Source organism: Rhinolophus ferrumequinum, chromosome 2, assembly GCF_004115265.2.
Source record: "Rhinolophus ferrumequinum isolate MPI-CBG mRhiFer1 chromosome 2, mRhiFer1_v1.p, whole genome shotgun sequence".
Classification (NCBI taxonomy): Eukaryota; Metazoa; Chordata; class Mammalia; order Chiroptera; family Rhinolophidae; genus Rhinolophus; species Rhinolophus ferrumequinum.
Genome location: NC_046285.1, coordinates 38,986,554 through 38,999,950, shown reverse-complemented (window position 1 = coordinate 38,999,950; position 13,397 = coordinate 38,986,554). Strand labels below are relative to the sequence as shown.

General features: G+C 40.7%; 1 protein-coding gene across 1 annotated transcript in view; it reads right to left on the bottom strand.

Moving 5' to 3' along the window:
• Positions 1-6,164: 6,164 nt before the first annotated feature.
• The window catches only part of TMPRSS7 (transmembrane serine protease 7), a 33,618-nt gene continuing 26,385 nt past the window's right edge, over positions 6,165-13,397 (bottom strand). Inside the window, exons 16-18 of the mRNA XM_033132178.1 lie at positions 11,054-11,322; positions 9,342-9,478; positions 6,165-7,033 (exon numbers count right to left, since the gene is read on the bottom strand). Of these exons, the coding sequence (XP_032988069.1) occupies positions 6,863-7,033; positions 9,342-9,478; positions 11,054-11,322 (577 nt within the window). The 3' untranslated portion in view covers positions 6,165-6,862. The remainder of the gene's footprint in view (positions 7,034-9,341; positions 9,479-11,053; positions 11,323-13,397) is intronic.

Here is a 13,397-nt window from a genome sequence, read left to right as displayed (position 1 = left end):
GTCCCTGATGGGCGGGGCGGGGTGGGGGTGGGGGAGACCTCGGCCGGCGGGCGGGGCGGCTGGCACCGGCGCGGGGGAAACTCCGCTCGCTCCTGCTGGCTGCTGGCAGCCTTGCCGCCATGGGCTCCCTTGCAGAGCAGAGGAGGGCTGTTTTTCTGGTTTGTTCAGGGCGCTACGTGCACTGCCTTTCCTTGTTCGTGCTGATACAAAGCAAAAGCTGGGCCAAAGGACTGGTTGGGTGGCGGGCTAGGCACAAGTGGCCCGGCAGTGCCGTTCCAGGGAAGAAAGTTGGCATTCCATCCCCAGGAGCTGTCTGTTTCTGGATTTGACCCAGCTTTCGCTGCCTAGCAAAAGTTCATTCATTTACTCAGCAAATAACTAGGAAGCAGCTTTGACATCCTAGCCATGGTAAGAGGTTCTGCGCATGTGGAGATGCCTAGTAATCCACAGAAACACACTCCTTCCTCTTAACAAGTCCAGGGTCAGGCAAATATATCAATGGTGGAGGGGACAGCAGGCTCTGGAGCCAGGCTGCCCAGGTTAATCCACTCTGACAGGGTTCCTCACTGTGAGACCTTGGGCTTCATCTTTCTGTGCTAAAGTTTCTTTCCTCATCTGGAAAGTTGGCATAATATTACCTACCTAATGGAGCTGTTGCCAGAGTTGAAAGAGTGAATGTCAATAAAACACTCAGAACAGTGACTGTCACATAGCAAACATTCATCAAGTTGGTTATTATTATCTACCTTTGAAGAGGAGTCACAGACATCACCCCACACACACACACACACACACACACACCCTGAGGGAAAATTACAAACACCCACACACAATCCATAGCTCAGAACTTCTGGCTTGGTGAGCCTGAAATTATGTTCGCTAAACTTGGTGTGTGCTAATCCTCTCGAGCTTCTGTTCAGAGCAGGCTTGCCTCCCTACTTCTTTCTCAAGCCTGCCGTCAACACACACACACACACACAAACATATTGAGAGCAGTTTGAGGTGTGGACAAGATGCATATAAATAAGCTCCACTTCAGAAGATGTTGACTTGTGTCCAAAAGTCTGGCACCCTCAATGCCTACTGTTCAGACACTGCCTAGATGTTGGGTCTCTAGTTGTCTACCAATCATCTGGACTTGAGACTCCATCTGCCTGCTGGATGTGGTCCTACTAGCTGCAGACACTCAGCTGCTGGCCTGCACTGACTTCTGCTTTCTCTACTTTTCCCTGTTTAGAGCCAGATCCTGCAGGAATCAGGCTGCATTTTCAGCTGGGAATTTGGAAGAGACTTTTTAATGAAGGAGCAAGGGTTAAGGGAACCAAGAAGGGGTGCTGAGGCACCCAAAGACTAGCAACAGCAGAAAGCTGTCAGCACCCCCAGACCTGCTGGACCACTGAGGAGGGCCCTCCTGATAAGATCTGTAGTCAAAAAAAGTTGCAGCCACTATTGAGACTGCAGCCTAGCAAGGAGGGAGCAGAGGGGAAATACTCTGACCTGTCTCCCCACCTGCCAGTCTCCTGCCTGTGACTCCCATTAGTGATGGAGATTGGGGGTCAGCCTGGGGGCACTCAGAGCAAAGAATGAATCTAGGAGTGGGCAAAGAGAGAAGAATCTGAATGTATACCTTTCCCTACAATAGCTGACATCTAGTCTTCCCTCTCAGGCATTCAGTAGTAAGTAGACCCCTCTGGTCTGACCAGATTCCTCTTCCTGGAGGGTCCTTACTTAGCCCATTGTATTGCCACCTCTACTTCTGTGTATATGATGCTTCTGCTGCTTGGAATATTTTTTTCCTCCCACTCCAGCCCACTTTCTGCATGGACATCACCCATTTATCTTTAAATCCTGACTGAAACATACTTTTCCCACTAAACCCTCCTTGACTCCCTTTCTCTACCAAAAGTTATCTACACTCTTCTCTGCTACCAATACCCGTTGTCCTTGTGCTAAATATGTCATATATTCAGTCCAATTTAACAAGTAGTGTTGAGTGCTTGCTACGTGTCAAGCATTCTTCTGGGTGCTTGAGATATGTCTGAAAACATAACTAAATAAAATCACTGCTACTGTGAGGCTTATCTTTAATGAGGGGAAACAAACTTAATAAATCGTGTTTCTAGAATATAAGAAGGTAATGTGTGCTATGGATAAAAAAGTAAAGCAGAGTATATGGGAGGCTGGAGTGCTGAGTGGTGAAGGTTGGGGGAGGGGAAGAGTTGCAATTATAAATAAAGTGATCAACTTAGGACTCATTAAAAAAGTGAAATAAATAAGTCATGGGATCGAATGTATGGCATAGTGTCTATAGTTAATAACACTATAATGCATATTTGAAAGATGCTAAGAGAGTCGGTCTTAAAAGTTCTCATCATGAGAAAAACAATTGTAACTATGTATGGTGACAGATGTTATTGTGGTGATCATTTTATACACATATTAAATCATTATGTTATATACCCAAAACTAATATAATCTTATATATCAATTAGTCCTTAATAAAAAAAAAAAAACGGTGAAATTTGAACAAAGAGTTACAGGTGTAAAGGAGTGAGCTGTGCAGATTTCTGAAAGAAGAGGGAACTCCAGAACTAAGGACCTGATTGATACTGGAGTCTATTTGACATTTACTGTCTGAGAATCAATAGAGGCCAGAATGGCTAAAGTGGAGTATGAAAGGTAATTTTTTTCTTGTCTGTCTTCTTTATTGTTTAAACTCCTTGAAGTACCTATGTAGTCCCAGTATTTAGCTCTGCATCCAGCAACGTGCCCTCTGTATGATTAACTTGAATGATATTCTCAGCAGTTTTCTAGGCCCAGGACTCAAGACCTCTCAAACCTGGACCCTCTTCCTTACCCAGTGCCCGTACAATCTTTCCCACAATCCCCTTGTTGATTGCAAGATCTCAGTCTCAATGGGAGATTCCCTCTGTCATGTCAGATGAATTGTAGCTGTCTTCCTGTCTGGTTTCTCCATGAACAGATGTCTAAAATCTCCTTCACTCCCCCAGAGGATCAAAAAGCTACTGTTTGCCTGTCACAAACGCACTCTAAACTGGATCTTTTAATGCCTTCTGAATGTTGTACAGCAAGGTTTATGTACTCTCTAATCTAGACTACATTTTCAGAATTCCATAAGCCTAACCCTCGTACACAGTTGAAATCCATATGGTAGTATAGGTTTTGAAGACAAGCACAGTTAGGGTATTAGACTCTCGCAGTCTGGGTATTCTTGGGCAAGTTTAATGTCTATGAGCTTTATTCCTCTTTGCAAAATGATTCCTACCCAGAGTGTTGGGAGGAGTAAATTATTGTAAAGTATTTATTCTTGTGCCTGACAAATAGTAGTGTCAGTAAATATTCCCTTACTTTCCATGACTATAAGTATTTTTGTAATACTTATACTTTGTAATACCACCCACCCCTGACCTTTAGCATCCAGCAAGAATCCTTGACTCAATATGTTTTCTTTCAATATTGATTTGTGTTCCTGTCCTGTCATATTTTCTTCATCACTGACACTTGACTTGCTGATACCTCCCAATATTGCTGACACTACTTAAATTCCTGCTTGCAACCTGTTCCTTATTTCTGGGAACCGCAGATTTCTTAATCTCCAGACAGCTGACCTAGAATGTAGCTGAGTGTCCCAACCTCTACTTGAGGACTGTTTTCATCCTTCCACTCTGATTCCAAACTAACGATTCAGAACGAGTTAGAGGTGTTTCTCTCTGGATATAGAACCAGTTTTGGATTAAACAATTCTTGATGAAAATTAAGGATAAATGAATTCAGGAACTAAATTCTATTTAAATTTTCTTTTGCAATTTCTTCAAAATCCATTACTATAGGGTAGCTTTTTAGAGAGTATTGTTCTTTCATAAATACTTCTTTAAACATGCTTTTTTAAAAAACAAGTTATACTGTCTTTATACAAGCAGTTCCTTTTAATATAATTTAAAATTAATATTGACTCCATTGCTTTAGTTTGTTCAGAGTCAAATGCAAATAACATTCAAAAATTAAAACATACTTGTTGCCAAGACTTGCTGACCAGTACAAGATTTTCAGTTTTGCTTTTCTTGTCAAAGTATTTGCTCTTCTTTCTTCATCTCCTTTAAGAGCAAATGATTTCCTAAATGTTATTGTATAAACCAAAAAATAAACTAACATTATCAAAATGACATCACCAAAGCACCAGAGTATCTCATAACCTTCAAACAGATCTGTGTTCTTGAAAACACAACAGTCTGTACCCATACGAGTAAGTTGTCGGATGGCAAGCGGTCCTACTCTGATTATCAGAAATTGGGTCAGCCACTCAGGCTAATCAAGCAGAAAACAACCAAGAAATAGTTGCCTGGCTTGTTATGTTTCATTTTACAGTTTTCAAGACACTTGTAAAGAAGAGCATGCATCCCTACAAATTCTCTCCAGTAATCTGGCACATGAAATTGCTGCTGCCCTTGCACTCTGCCAACTAAATTGGGATTTGCCTCTATTCATGCCTTCGTAAGAATGAAGTGAATATTCAGGTTCTAAAGGCATCTTGGCATGAAATAGCCAATTAAGTTAGGTTGGTGTTTCTCAAAGACCCCCTCCCTCACCCTCCGCCCCCCCCCAGCCCGCCGCCCCGCCCCGCCCCCCCAACCTCTGAGGAATGTGGATGCTCCTATCAGCACCAGCAAGTAAGTACTTAGAGTGGTAGCATGAATGTGTGGTTTGAAAACTCCCTCACGCCAATCTAATACATTCTGCCGGCCCTCCTCCATCTCCTCATTGAGATCAGAAACTTACGCAAGGTTTTGGTGTATGTTGGTGAATAGTAAATCACCTCTTTAGAAATGACCGTAAGTAAGAAGTACAATTCGCCTTATACCCAGGTCACAGCAATACCAGGCAAAGTAAACACAGGTTTTAAGAACTGTCAGCCTAATTGGCTCTTCTACACAGTGGATTCAGTAGCTAAATTCCCCTTTGTGAATAAAGTGGTACACTTGGCTCTCTGAACTGCACTATGTCATAGCCAGTTTCCTGAAACCTTAAGGACCTATTATCTTTCTGAATATGTCCCTAATGGTTTATCCAAAATGTTTTATCTTTTATCTGAGGGAAACAGCCTTTCAGCAAATCAAAATATGGTTGGTGAACTGGAAAATATTCACTATCTTAGGGAAATCATATCCACATTTCAGTCTTTCTATCCGATACAAGGGATGACCCTTTTGGTCTCTCTCCTTTTACTGTTACATTAAGAGTTATTGAGGTCTTATAAAAACCATTTTTATTATTCTGGACCCTACTTTAAAATATCATTATTATTACTCTTTGACTTTGTTTCAAGGAAAGTAAATGATATCATTCTTCTCCGTTCTGCTGTTTTCACCAGTTTGGTGGTATTGTTAAGTCTGGTTTCTGTTAATGAAAAGATTACTTTGAGATCAAGTGTGAAACGCTCTAAATCAAGACAAAATAAATTGATAACTATAATGTGTTGAGTATGTACTACAGATTTATAACTATGGTAGGTATTATAAGTCTCTGAAAATAAAAGAAAGTCTTGGCAATTGGAGTTTTATAAAGGAACCAAAATCCAGATGATAATATTTCTTTAAAAAAAAATTCATTTTCAAAACAATCATTCAAAAATTCCCGTCTTTATTTTTTTTTCCTTAAAATTGCATGGCTCTCTGTGTTTACTCTTACTTTTATATTTTTTACAGTGAATAATAATAGAGAAAAAATATTTCTCTTTTCTTTTAATGCTACTCAACTGCAACTGTTTTACCATATAGTAACTCAGAGATTAGATGGAACATCTGACTTCTCATGTGAAATCTCAAGTTTTTAAAATGTTGGTGAATAATTCTCTCTCTCTCTCTTTTTTTCTTATTGGTTTCAGGTGTACAAAACAATGCAATAGTTAGACATTTATACCCCTCACAAAGTGATAAGCCCCACTCCCCCAATCTACTACCCTTCTGACATTGTACATAGCTGTTACAATTCCACTGACTCTATTCCCTATACTCTACTCCATATGCTGTGACTATATATACACATTTATATATATATATATATATACATATATATATAATTATAGTTGACATTCTTTATTATTCAGCTTTAGCTTCAGGTTTACACTGCATTGGTCAGGCACCCGTGTCTTTTAATTACTGACCAGAATTACTGTAATTTCCTTAAATCCCATGCAAGTTGTTTCAATTCAACTACCACAATGCTTTATTATATCATATTAGTAAAGATTACTGTCAGTTTTGTTGGTTGGTTGATTTCTCTGAACACAATATTATCATGTGTCACGGCTGAAGAAAGTCCAACTATGATATGGTTAGACAAATTGGATTAGAAAGCACCAATATAGGTACTTCCTCTGTCGATAAATGAGTTTAGCCCCATTTGCATTTGTGGAAGAGACATTTTTGTGTGTTGAATTTCATTAGAACACTGAAGATCAGGCACATTTGTTATGGAATTTCTTATTTCAATAAATCAGATTTGCCTAATTCCTTACCTTATCTGTACATTGAATTGGAGCAAAAAATAAAGTATGACTATCTGAGCATCTCACCCACTTCTTATTTTAGAGGCTTAGTTCATGACATTGCTTTAGATTTCTTCCATTCCTGAATCAATGACCCTTTAAGAATGAATACAGCTATATCCTTAAAGCAATTTGTATGAAATAAAATGCATCTCTCAGTTTTTCAATAAACACCAAATGTATGCAATCTGAAGTTTGCTAAACAAAAAATTAAAGTGTTTCATTTTATTTATAATTACTCCATTTTTTTAAAAAGTATCTATCACATAAATCATAATCAAAATCCAACTTGTACTATTACAAAAGAGAAGGGACATATTTTTGAATCCAGGAAACAAAGTTTGATACCCTTGTATAAACACCAGGAAAGTTTGGTCTTCCACATCCATGTCCCCAGCTAACAATGCCAGTCAAAATCCATTTTCCATCGCTTTTTCTTCGACAAGCTAAAGGTCCACCCGAATCTCCCTGCACAAGAAGATAATGTAAGTATAAAGCACATCTGCCATTAATTTTGTCATTAATGTGTCTAATGGATTATGTTCAAAACTCCCATTCTGACAGGTTTTTTCTTGGCTAATTATTACGGAATTTGGGGAAGTGTCAAGAAACAAAGTGAAACTTCTAATGTCATTTTCAAATTATTCTTCCTAATCAAAATGCTGTATTTATCACAAGAAACTTGATTCTTTAGACCAAGAGTAATATTAGAATAGTCCTGCAGGGAAAACAATTCTCAAATACCTCCAAACAAATAATAAACCTCAATAGTAATGGTAATAATAATAATAACAACATTTATTTAATGTTAATGTTATTTAATGCGAGCTATGTGCTAAGCACTGTTTTGGGTCATTTAACCTTCACAATAACCTTATGAGGCGTGGTGAGACAGGTGAGTTAGCATGTTGTTAGGTAGATAGGAAAGTCCCTGGTGGAGTAAACAAAGGCCGCCATATCCTGGAACTCCAGGTTCTGAAATAACTCATTCACTCCAGGACAAAAATGTAACTGCTCCCTGAGGTTAATAAGTTATCTCGTAAATCCCTTTAGGCTGGACAAACAGAACAGATCTGATAGACAGAAATGGGTTATTTCCTTAATCCCTTCAGGTTGGAAAAACAGAGCAAATCTGATAGACAAACTCTATAGAAGGTGCCAGCTCCCTTCCCCTAGCAGGCAAGGGAAAATGTAAGAATACTAAGAGCCGTTTGCCTTAGCCAGTGGGCATCCCAGTCGGGTACCCACTCTTGCTTGAGAGCTGTATCTCCTTGCTTTAATCAACTATCCTCTTTTGTAATTTCTCGCCTCTCTGGTCCGGGCTTCCTTTCTTTGGTTTCGTGGGACCACGATCCCAGCACACACACGCAGAAATTTCCTACATCAATGGTTGCCTTGGAAGGCTAACCTCTACCTCTGGCCCAGCAACTTCTGTGAGTGGCTCATGGTCCCAAAGAAGAAATTAGAAGAGACCATGTTTAGTTAGCCAGGTCCAATGAAGCAACCCTAAGGATCACTGGCCGATAGCTGCCACAGACAAATCACCCTCACCTGAGAGTCCCTTCTGATACCTCAACTTCACAAAGCAAAGACTGAAATAATTCAAAGTTTAAACATAATTTTTACACTATTCATCATTTAAATTATAATATGTGGGTTATTTTCTCATTTTGGAGAATGAGTAAAGCTGCAACTTAGAGGCCAAGATAAAAATGCTTTTCAAATTTGCCCATGTTGTAACCCCACAATTCTCAACCCGATTAGGTAAATTCTGACTAGTAGAGAAATGGCTTTTTTTTTATTTTAATTATTGCCATATCAACTCTACTAATTTAACCTGTAAATCCTGGTGGCTATAAGAAATAGGACTATATAATAGGACAAGCTGGGACTTCTGCAGGAAGCACCCAGAACCCAGTAGTTTTAGTATCAGAGAAATAAGGGTTCAAAGCCCAGCTCAGGCATTACTTACTAGATGTGTGACCTTGGGTAATTTACGTACCCTCTCTGTGCCCCAGTTACCTCTTCTGTAAAATGGGGACGAAAGACTTATTTGAATGAATTTGTGTAAAGAACCTAGCACAGTGCTTGCCACAAAATAGGAACTCAGAAGATAAAAATCATTATTATAATAAGATGGGTTTTTGTGGCATGGTGGCTAAGGTTGTTGAAAGATGTGGCAACAGCTTCTAGTATCCACTTCATCTCCTCAATCACCTGTTGGCTTTTTGGCAATCATTTAGATATCTGCATAGATTGGAATCTGAGGCTCAGAAAAATGTCCCCCGTGAAAGTGACCTCCAACTTTATCACTGTCAGGAGTGTGTCCTCTGTCACATCTCCCACTCCTCTTTCCTTTCCCACAGTCTGTGTGTCAAAGGAGTAAGTGAATAAAACCATTATTATTTCAGAAGGTAAATAGTTGCTGCTAAGGAATTATGTAGGTAGCAATCCTCTGTGTGTGTGTGTGTGTGTGTGTGTGTGTGTGTGTGTGTGTGTGTTGCTTTGTTTTTTAGTTTCTGATTATAAGAAAATCATGTCAGAATGATAAATGCTGACCTCATTCTCTAAATGTTGGAAAACACATGGGCACTAAAAAACTGAGTTTTATAGACCCAATTTTTTTAATCACCTTTTCCTGATCTTAGAGAATTGGATTATATCTGAATTAAGGGAAGCACTGGCCCTAGTTATTTCCCAGTGTTGTGTGAATCAAATGTGAAAGCTTTTATGGAAAGTATAACATGTTAAGCAAGGGAAAGGTGAGATGACTTACTCTGCAAGCATCTCTCTTGCCTGACATGACACCCGCACAAAGCATCCTCGAAGTGATGATCCCATAGGTGGAAACACAGAGGGTTTGGTCAATGATCTCTACTTCTGCTTGCTGCAAAACAGGGGACCCTTTATTGTCTGGAAAACACAGTAGAGACAGAAATCACCGAAATGGCTATCTTATTCAGGGCCTTATAAACAATTTACTCACATTATCTTCTTTATCCTCATACTTTCTTTTGGATAAATTCTATTATGATCCCCATTTTGCTAATGAAGACAGAGAGTCTGAGGAGGTTAAAGGACTTGCCCAATGACACACAACTAGCAGGAAACAGAGCAGGATTCAAACCCAAGGTCTGATTCCACCATTTGAGCCAAAGTGACATACCCCTGCACTGTGTCCTCCGGCTTTCAGCAGGACTGTGAATCTCTGGTTATTATCAATACTTACTGGTCAAGTGGAGCAGCATAACTGATATATGGGAGTGTCCAAGGAACCATAAACACGTATAAGTTTAGATGTAGCCCTTTCACTTCCTTGTTAACCTGTCTGGCTAAGATGACTCCAAAAAATAAACACACATGCACACTCAGGCTTGTAAAGAGAGTGTTTCCTAATAAGATGATTGAGGAAACTCTTTCCTCCTGTGATACATGATAATATAGTTGAAGTCCTGGTAGGTTTCAGATATTCCAGCAATTAGTAGCCACTTCTCTCATTGAGTCTATTGAGACCTCAGCAAGCCCAAACAGATGGTGAATGTCCTAACTTTAGTAGCTAAATGAAGGCAGTGAGCACTTGAAGAGCTGCCCACAATGAATCTTTAGAGTGTCACTGAGGGTGTGGTTCATGATTTATAAAAAATGTATGTCCTAAACTCTTAGAAATGACTTCAAGGGAGTCTGAGATGGTTGGGAGACCAATGAAAAGCTAACTAACATTTAGGTAGACGTTCACCAAGCTTTGGACTTTTCTCCTCACTACTATATATTTAGAATCAACCACGACTCCTAGGCTATGGAAAATCTTGGCAGGGCAGATGTGGGGCATCCCTACCATACACTCAGACATTTGTGCATAATGAAAACAGATATCCCCTCTGGGTGGAGGAAATGTCAAAAGGCATCCCCTTTGGGTCAACGGATTCTAGGCTGCTATAACCCCAGGCCTGAATTTACAGTCTGAGGAGCTAGGGCAGGCTGGATTTCAGCCCTTACTCTCATCACCTTGGCCAGTTGCCCTTGTGCAACACATACTTATATAATCCTCCAGACAGTTGTCCATAAGTTGACACAGTACGGTGTGTGTGTGTGTGTGTGTGTGTGTGTGTATCCTACTCTCCTTTATGAAAATGAATCACTTCTTTGTATGAAAAGGGAACTTAAAAATAAGGAGGAATTCCTTGATGTTTTATAGTGGGGAACGTAGAAAAGCCTTCAGAGTTTGAAAGAGCCCAAACTATTCAATGCTGCCTTGCGCATAGACCCCCTTTCCTTATGAGGTGTGTCCTGCTTTTTTGAGGGGTAAGGAGAAACCGTCATACAACAGAAAGAATCATACCCTCCTCCATCCTACCTCTGCGAGTTGTTAGGAGGCTCAAATGAGACCATGCACAAAATCCCTCTCTGTGAACCCCAAGGCACCACGTCAGTACAAGTTATTATCTGAGGGGAAGGGCATGGCCATTGGCCATTCATTCGTACACACACCTGCTTCGTGCCTGCGCCCCCAGCCGGTTACCCAGCACTTCTCCCCACTGCGTACTTTCTGGCCAGCAGGAGGAATGCATATTGGCTGTATGAGCTGTTTCAGGGTCTCAGGCCAGGCGACACTGAGCTGTAGCAAGGCAATGTCATAGTCAAAAGTGTGGCTGTTATAGTACTCGTGGACCACGATTCTTCTCACCGGGGAGATGAACTTGGCATTCCCCTGCACATACATCCCGAGGTGAGCAGTCCATGGAGTGGGGTCTGACAGCCTGGTAGAAAAGGAATGAAGCACGAAATCAGTGGCTTGATGAACCATACATGGTGAAGACCATACATGGACCATACATGGTCCCGCAGACAGATGAGGGCTCAGGAAAGGGAGGCCTGACTTACAGTCTCTATCGTAGTCCCTGGCTTTGTCCACAGACATGGCAAAAAGCACAACTTCTCTGAGCCTCCCTTACCTCCTTACTAAAACCAGAGATGCAGTAAGGTGTAGTAAAGGTGGTGAATGATAGCTATGTTCCAGATAATTCCCTCGATGACATCCTAAGGAAAGGCTGGAAATGTTATTGCCACTGGTATTTCATGAACTACATACAGGTCAAGAATGTTAGTGACTAAAATTAATGTTATTTTTTTCCTATTCATGCTGACAATGGTATTTGATGGAGACAGCCAGCCAGGACCAGTAAGACAGTGGTCTGGGGTTCATTTTGTCAAATTTAAATGATATGAATACCAAGATAGATTAGAAATCAGTCTCACAAACAGGAATTTAATGAACTTGCTTCTTGCAAACTGCCAGAAGCTTCAAACGTCACTGCTCAGGCGTAACCATTCACAGGGGTCACACTCCCTTTAGTCCTTCCAGAATTCTAACCTGTGAACTTGCACAAAGTCACCAAGTATCTTGTAGTCTCCATGTGAGGTTGCCATCTCTACTGGTGCAATATCCTTACTATGGTGGGGTGAAGAGAATTTGGAAGCTTTGGGAAAAAAAATAAGGGCAGAGTCCAGAGTGCGGCCCCTAATTTGCTTAGCTGAGATCTCATGAGTGGTTCTGGGGACGCAAGGGAGTGTTAAGGTTAACATATTACTTAGAGCAGTTTCTTTGCATAAAAGATTAATGATCAAAACAGAAGACATTTTAGTTATTAACCTGAATCCTATAATTTCCAGCAGAAGAAAACACTCTGATAAATTTGTTGAAATACTCCACTTAAACATTTTTTGAAGAAGAAATCAATGATATTTTTGTATCTAAGATCTAGTAGGTGACATTTTAAGTGAAGTTATTTTCTAAGCTTTCCTTTTACCTTTAGCTGGAAGAACGTCTGCCCCATAATAATCCCACTGGTAAAGACAGAGCCCTTCCAAGGCTAACATTAATGGATGTGTCCCGGATCCCCCTCTGTGATATTGTGATATATAATACAAAATATTTATTTGGTCTTAGGTCCATTTCTGGCACAGAGCTCCTAAAACCCTTAGAATTTCCTAAGTGATGAGAGGGACAAAGGGTTGTCTTTTGTTATGTTAATGAGATGACTTTGGGATCTAAGGTTGGTGGCACATTGCCAGGAAAATCAAACATGTGATTAGAGGGTTGGAACTTTCAGTCCCACCCCCCGACCTGGAGGAGGAAAGAGGAGCTGGAAGGTTGAGTCTGTCATCAATGGACAATGATTTAATCAACCGTGCCTACATAATGACGCCTGCATAAGAACCTGAAAGGGCAGGGTTCAGAGAGCTTCTGGGTTGGTGAACACATGGAAATTTGGGGAGAGTGTCTCACTCAGAGAGGGCATGGAAGCTCCTTGACCTTTCCCCATATATCGCCCTATGCTTCTCTTTCATCTGGCTGTTCCTGAGCTATATCCTTTGATAATAAACTGGTAATCCAGTAAGTAAAATGTTTCTCTGAGTTGTATGAGCCTGTCTAGCAAATTAATCGAACCCAAGAGGGAGGTGGAACCTTCAATCTATAGATAGTCGGTCAGAAGTAGAGTTGACAACCTGGACTTGCTATTGGCATCTGAAATGGGGGGGGGGGGGTCATTCTTGTAGGACTGAGCCCTTAACCTGTGGGACACTCTCTCAGGTAGGTAATGTCAGAATTGAGTTGAATTTTAGGACACTTGGGTAGTGTTGGAGAATTGCTCGGTGGTGTGGGAACCCCCACCACCGCATTGGAAATTGGGTGCAGAATCCCACTCTAAAAAGGGATCCCCACACCCCAGCCATCCTTCAGTGTCTACTCTTCACCACATTACCCACACATTCCCATAGGTTTGCTCCCTCTGACTTGAAAGCCATATCCTATTTTTTTAAGTTTAGTAAA